Source organism: Pinus tabuliformis, chromosome J (assembly GCF_031772625.1).
Source record: "Pinus tabuliformis cultivar Carrire ecotype Pingquan chromosome J, CPIR1, whole genome shotgun sequence".
NCBI classification, from domain to species: domain Eukaryota; kingdom Viridiplantae; phylum Streptophyta; class Pinopsida; order Pinales; family Pinaceae; genus Pinus; species Pinus tabuliformis.
In genome coordinates, this window is record NC_142295.1 from 948,234,880 (window position 1) to 948,242,326 (window position 7,447).

Here is a 7,447-nt window from a genome sequence, read left to right on the forward strand (position 1 = left end):
TTTCACCCTCCAAGTGTCACAGATGGCATCACGACACATGCATGCATATGACAAAAACTAGTCAACGAGTAAACTCATGAGATATGAATCATCATATAATGGAACTGGAAGGTCATGAGGAAATGGTGGTGCTATGCTTATCTCTCCATGAAATGTGACATGCGCACTGGCTAATGTCATCTGCATGCTATCTGCAACGGTATTCCTGGTCTTAGCATCGAGTTGCAACAACTCCTCTAGCTCTGTTAACAATGATGTCTGCATGCTCACTGGCTAATGTCGTCTGCATGCTATCTGTAATGTTATTCCTGGTCTTAGCATTGAGTTGCAAAGACTCCTCTAGCGCCATCAACAATACCACACTCCGAGACGGTAGTCGAAACAATCTCAGAGGTGGTGGTACATGCCCAGGGCCCCTACGAGCTTCGTCATGATCATAGGTACGTTCCAAGATGGGTCCATAGAACTCAGATCCGGTGCTAGTGTAATTCGACCTCATATGTAGCACAAACTCTGCATATATATTCTTTGCAAAGTAAATGGGTACCTCGTCATGGTGGGGGAATTGGCCCCAAGCTCTAACAAATCAATCATAAAAAAAAGGGGCTGCGTCAACATTTTTAAAATATTTGAGTGGAATCAAACCTTGATGTCTAGCACGACGCTCTAGATGGATTTCAAATAACTCCCCACAAACATCAATGTCCTTGGTGGTGTCTTTCACTGCCTCTCAAGTATGTGGGCCTCTAACCTCCTACCTTCTAATCCTTTGTATGGAATGTAGGAGGCGACTTTGTGGGCCTACCTTGTGGTATGTCTCGATCAACCTATTGATGTTATCTAGCATCAAAGACAAACTATGCCTAGTAGGTGAACTAGCACATATTTTATCCAACTCTTGTGTGATCCATGTATGCTAGGCCACAACATCCTCTAGTGTGATATTGGCTATAGCATCGTCCCACGGAGGGATCAACGTTGCACTGTGATCCCCAAGTTCACCTTGTTGAGGGACTGTAAATCATAAACATAATAACATATACATTAAATTCAAACACATCAATTGAATACGACTTAAAAATTAAAGACAATTTCAAGACATAAACACATAAAGTTTAAAGAGGATTTAAAAATGCACCTGTAGAAGGTGAAGATGGTCCACTATATGTAACATGATTGTCAACAAATATAGAAACATTGCCTCTGACATTCCGACTGGTGTCGGTGCCAATATGTATGAGTGGAACACACACTTTGCTTGGGCTACGTGATCTATCATGAGACTAACCATGTATAGTAGACCCCCCCACACTCCGACGACTTGTGGTTGGTGGGCATATAAGAGATGGCTTTGCATATTACATATAATACATATAAACTAATCCAAACAAAATTTGACTAAACTATTACATATAATACATATACACCAATCCAAGAAAAAATTGTTGACTTAGAAATAATGTTGATAAAAAAAGCATTCATAAACTTAAGTAGAATAATCTAGCTTGATGTGCTAAAATTTAGAGTCCCTCTTTTATAATTTATCAACCAAAGTATTGGGTTCCACGTAAACACAATTGAAAGAAGTGATCAAATTTACCTTCGCGCTTTTTCCCATTTCTAAATAATGCATTTTATTCAGAGCGCATAAATATGTAAATGTATATGTAAAAAATTGAAATAAACATATTTTCAAAACTAATAAAATTTCATGCCAACCAATAGTCCATCGAACTATAAAGCCTTATAATATTTGAATTTGATACATGACATGTACTAGGTGCAAGCACATGAAGGAAATATTTTTGGAACAACACACTACATAATGAAATAATATGGTACAAATTAGAAAATAGTCAAAATGTTTTTATTCACTTTAAATGCACTTCAAATGTGAATGCTCATTTTCGCTACTAAAAACTCTCTACAAAGGATGGAGCAAGAGGGGATCGAACCTTGGCATTGAATGATGACACTGAACACCAAATCTTAGTGGTGGTGTTGCATCCACTCACAAATGAACTAAATAGGGGAAAATAAAATGAAGTAACTAGACCCTCATACCCAACTATAGCCAACATTATACAAGGTATCACTGAGGTGGTTATACATATCACCAAAAACCCCAACTATCATAGACAACATACATGCAATATATCCATGGGGCGGTTATACAATTGACATTTCATTTTGGAAAGTAGTAATAAGACTATGAGCTTATTGTTCAATAGAATTATTAATGGGCTTCGTATTCAATAGAGTTTTTATATTTTTTGTGTTTTATCCAAAAATTAATATTTTATTTTCAAAAGGTAAAAATTAAAATTGTGTTAGTCAAAAGAAAACTAATAGGGGTTAAAGGGAAAATGGTTTCCAATAATCTTTCTTTGATAGCCTAATAAAATGCAAGGAAAGTAGAATCTTTAAATAAATTTGTAAATAAAGTTTTGACAAAGGAAATTACTAAGATAGGCGTCACCCTAATGAAACCTTATTGAAATTGGCAAATTAATTCATCTATTATTAAAATCTTGATTAAATGGTCTAGAATTAAATATGCTAGCATATTCTTGCATTCTCTTTATACCAATGAATTATATCAATCAAATTAACTTTATCTTATTTCATAATCCATGTTTTACTTTTTCAATTATATAAAGCATGATTAAAAAAATATTGTGATGCTTTAATATGATGTTTAGTGGGAAGTAGAATCAACCCATAACTAAAATGCAAAAATATTTTTTTCCCTAATTTCACCCCTTAGACCATGTGTGAGACTAGTGGGAAGTGGAATTCTAAAATTATCACCCAGTCTTATTTATGTCACACAATTAATCTACCACTTGTCACCGTTAGTGGGAAGTGGAATCAATGAGTGGGTGGGAAGTGCAATGAGGCCATGCCTTGACAACACACCTCAAACGTTTTTCTTATTTGTGCAAGGGTGTGGAGTATGCAATATATACAATTAGTGTATGTAACAATTGTGGGAAGTGGAATACGAGTGTTGGATAGTGGAGTATGTAGGTTGAATACGAAAGTGTTTCAAATGCTCAAATCCATAGGGAAGTCAAGGAGAAAGCGTAGTTTGAGCGAAAGGACATTCACCAAGTAATCAAGAAAAGTTACAGTTCTGTGAGTATATGTTTCCTAAATTCTCTAGATGCATTCTTAGATTCACTAAATGTACTCTCTAATTCAAAATTGTTAAACAAACTATTACAGAGAACCTAGCTTGCAAGATGAATCTAATGCATATACACAATAAATCAAAAAAATATAGGCAAATTCTATAACAAAAAATATTATTAATAACAAAGTGTTTATTAAAAGAGAAAAGTCAAACTTATATTGAAACCCAATTTAAAACATATTCTATTGAAGCTGAATTTATATATTAATATTCATATGTATTAAAACTAAATTCAAAATACTCAATACATCACCAACTCTGGATTTCCTCCAAAATCATGTCCCCTAATGACTCACCTTCTCCTTTATTAATAGCTTCATTATATTCATGTTTCTCATCTACAGGTTCATTTATTCCATAGAAAACAAAATTGTACAAATCAATTCAAACATAATAGAAAACAAAACCATATATAAAACAATGCCCATAATAATACAAAATATATTAAAATGCAATATATAATCCCATTTACTCTTAATATTGTAATAAATTTCCTCTACAATGTAATAAAAAAATTATACAATAATGTGTTTGCTAGTGATTTTCTTAATAAATTTATCGTACTTCTGGATTATACGGAATCTCCACCAGAATCCAAACCATACCATGCAAGAGGGAAAACTCTTACTCTTAATAAATTTATCATCCAAACCATACCATGCAAGAGGGAAAACTCTTACTCTTAATAAATTTATCATACTTATAGATTATACGGAATCGCCAACAGAATGCAAACTATACAATTCAAGAGAGGAAAACTAGAGTGAAAACTACGAGATGCAAAAGAAAACTATAGTGTAAAAAAATAAAAATAAAATACTATAAAAAACTATATCGGTTTAAACGATGTATAGAAAACTATGTATATTGTTCAACGATACTGAAGCCTTTTAAAACGATATAGACAAAACTATATATATCGAAATGATATACAGAATGTATATTGAAACGATATTGAAGCCAAAATATGTATTGTGATAGATCGATGCCACATCCTTAATTTTTCGGTTAGAGAGATCCATGCCTTTGGTATTGATAAGAACAATCAAGAACTTGAGAGATCCTTGGTATTGATAATAACAGTCGAGAACTTCTACATAAAGGCCTTTGATCAGAATTCAGATGTTCACGATACTGCTTAAATCCACTTAAACAAATTGTTAATAAACGTTTTAAATGATATTAATGTGTAAGACAATTAAATCTCGGAGTCGATGGAAAAGAGTATTTAGTATTAGAAAACAAACTGGTTTCATCTGGGTTAATATTCTTCCAAAGTTCCTTGCAATAAGGACTGCACTCTGGGAATCATAGTAGACCTACCAACAAGAATCACATCATGGATCGAGCTCTTGTCCATCTTGGCGCCCCTCAGGCATTTTTCAACCGTCTCCATGCACTTCTTGAACAAATCTATCCTAACATCTGCAAAATGCTTCTCCTCCCCTTTGTATGTCACAACGATGATGGGCTTATCACCAGCTCCTGGAATGACATTGAAAGGCCATGACCCCAAATTGCTCTGAACGCACGCATCAGAGAACTTCCTTCCAATGAACCGCTTTGCATCTGCAATATGTTAACAAAACAACTCAGTATGAAAATATCGGAGTAGAACAAAAGACCCCGAAAACATATTCAATTCTGACGGAAAGAGGAAGAATGTAACAAATAAAATCGTATAGATGGTAGTTGATGATTATTGACCAAAAACTGTATTGTGGGGATTTCTGGCAACTTGGTTCTCAGCGGATTCTCCAATAAGGAGCTCTTTATCATTGAAGGCTACAACGGAGGAAGTGATTGGATTCCCGTGTTCGTTGGCGATGATCTCCACTCTGCCATTCCGCCATACTCCCACACACGAGTACGTCGTCCCCAGATCGATACCGATCTCCGGCCCCTCGCCATTTCCATTCATCTGCTCAGATTGAGCATGGCTCAGACAGGCAATTGCCAATTGAAAGATAATATGAGAAGTGATCCTACGGATTTTCGAAATATTCATACAGTCCCTCCCATATTTCATTTCAAATTTTGAAATTTCCCGCTGGCTGAGTTTGAAATATGCTAGGAAGGAGTGCTACGATGGATGTCGGGTCGGGCTGTACTATATCTGCATTAATTACATTGAATACTGGAGCTTGCCGGAGGTAGAGTGATGGTGTTGCCAGAATGTCCATGGATATGTATGGCTTTCATGGCTCATGGTAGCAATAAGGTACTGTCAACCAATAAATCTTATGCATTAATGGCCCAATAGCATGGGATTTATTGGTTGCCCTTGTTTCTCGGCTATGCTTCACCCAACAAGCCCCGAGGTCCCCACACACGGCAACCAATAAATCCCATGCTATTGGGCCATTAATGCATAAGATTTATTGGTTGACAGTACCTTATTGCTACCATGAGCCATGAAAGCCATACATATCCATGGACATTCTGGCAACACCATCACTCTACCTCCGGCAAGCTCCAGTATTCAATGTAATTAATGCAGATATAGTACAGCCCGACCCGACATCCATCGTAGCACTCCTTCCTAGCATATTTCAAACTCAGCCAGCGGGAAATTTCAAAATTTGAAATGAAATATGGGAGGGACTGTATGAATATTTCGAAAATCCGTAGGATCACTTCTCATATTATCTTTCAATTGGCAATTGCCTGTCTGAGCCATGCTCAATCTGAGCAGATGAATGGAAATGGCGAGGGGCCGGAGATCGGTATCGATCTGGGGACGACGTACTCGTGTGTGGGAGTATGGCGGAATGGCAGAGTGGAGATCATCGCCAACGAACACGGGAATCCAATCACTTCCTCCGTTGTAGCCTTCAATGATAAAGAGCTCCTTATTGGAGAATCCGCTGAGAACCAAGTTGCCAGAAATCCCCACAATACAGTTTTTGGTCAATAATCATCAACTACCATCTATACGATTTTATTTGTTACATTCTTCCTCTTTCCGTCAGAATTGAATATGTTTTCGGGGTCTTTTGTTCTACTCCGATATTTTCATACTGAGTTGTTTTGTTAACATATTGCAGATGCAAAGCGGTTCATTGGAAGGAAGTTCTCTGATGCGTGCGTTCAGAGCAATTTGGGGTCATGGCCTTTCAATGTCATTCCAGGAGCTGGTGATAAGCCCATCATCGTTGTGACATACAAAGGGGAGGAGAAGCATTTTGCAGATGTTAGGATAGATTTGTTCAAGAAGTGCATGGAGACGGTTGAAAAATGCCTGAGGGGCGCCAAGATGGACAAGAGCTCGATCCATGATGTGATTCTTGTTGGTAGGTCTACTATGATTCCCAGAGTGCAGTCCTTATTGCAAGGAACTTTGGAAGAATATTAACCCAGATGAAACCAGTTTGTTTTCTAATACTAAATACTCTTTTCCATCGACTCCGAGATTTAATTGTCTTACACATTAATATCATTTAAAACGTTTATTAACAATTTGTTTAAGTGGATTTAAGCAGTATCGTGAACATCTGAATTCTGATCAAAGGCCTTTATGTAGAAGTTCTCGACTGTTATTATCAATACCAAGGATCTCTCAAGTTCTTGATTGTTCTTATCAATACCAAAGGCATGGATCTCTCTAACCGAAAAATTAAGGATGTGGCATCGATCTATCACAATACATATTTTGGCTTCAATATCGTTTCAATATACATTCTGTATATCATTTCGATATATATAGTTTTGTCTATATCGTTTTAAAAGGCTTCAGTATCGTTGAACAATATACATAGTTTTCTATACATCGTTTAAACCGATATAGTTTTTTATAGTATTTTATTTTTATTTTTTTACACTATAGTTTTCTTTTGCATCTCGTAGTTTTCACTCTAGTTTTCCTCTCTTGAATTGTATAGTTTGCATTCTGTTGGCGATTCCGTATAATCTATAAGTATGATAAATTTATTAAGAGTAAGAGTTTTCCCTCTTGCATGGTATGGTTTGGATGATAAATTTATTAAGAGTAAGAGTTTTCCCTCTTGCATGGTATGGTTTGGATTCTGGTGGAGATTCCGTATAATCCAGAAGTACGATAAATTTATTAAGAAAATCACTAGCAAACACATTATTGTATAATTTTTTTATTACATTGTAGAGGAAATTTATTACAATATTAAGAGTAAATGGGATTATATATTGCATTTTAATATATTTTGTATTATTATGGGCATTGTTTTATATATGGTTTTGTTTTCTATTATGTTTGAATTGATTTGTACAATTTTG

General features: G+C 35.7%; 2 protein-coding genes across 2 annotated transcripts; one reads left to right on the plus strand and one right to left on the minus strand.

Moving 5' to 3' along the window:
- Nucleotides 1–4,401: 4,401 nt before the first annotated feature.
- On the minus strand, nucleotides 4,402–5,419 carry LOC149229919 (heat shock cognate 70 kDa protein 1-like). The gene is made up of 2 exons (XM_089375946.1): nucleotides 4,904–5,419; nucleotides 4,402–4,765 (listed from the first exon to the last, which is right to left on the minus strand). The coding sequence occupies exons 1-2, from the start codon at nucleotides 5,223–5,225 to the stop codon at nucleotides 4,458–4,460; spliced, it is 630 nt and encodes a 209-aa protein (XP_089232072.1). The 5' UTR covers nucleotides 5,226–5,419; the 3' UTR covers nucleotides 4,402–4,457.
- A 150-nt stretch (nucleotides 5,420–5,569) lies between these two features.
- Nucleotides 5,570–6,607, plus strand: LOC149229920 (heat shock cognate 70 kDa protein 1-like). Its single transcript, XM_089375947.1, has 2 exons — nucleotides 5,570–6,105; nucleotides 6,244–6,607. Exons 1-2 carry the CDS (start codon nucleotides 5,784–5,786, stop codon nucleotides 6,549–6,551), a joined length of 630 nt encoding a protein of 209 aa, XP_089232073.1. The 5' UTR covers nucleotides 5,570–5,783; the 3' UTR covers nucleotides 6,552–6,607.
- The last annotated feature ends 840 nt before the right edge of the window (nucleotides 6,608–7,447 follow it).

Coding starts and splice junctions, on each gene's coding strand:
- LOC149229919 (XM_089375946.1), bottom strand. CDS start 5,225: ATGAAATATGGGAGGGACTGTATGAATATTTCGAAAATCCGTAGGATC. Junction 4,766..4,903: donor TCCCCACAATACAGTTTTTG/GTCAATAATCAT, acceptor AACATATTGCAG/ATGCAAAGCGGTTCATTGGA.
- LOC149229920 (XM_089375947.1), top strand. CDS start 5,784: ATGAAATATGGGAGGGACTGTATGAATATTTCGAAAATCCGTAGGATC. Junction 6,106..6,243: donor TCCCCACAATACAGTTTTTG/GTCAATAATCAT, acceptor AACATATTGCAG/ATGCAAAGCGGTTCATTGGA.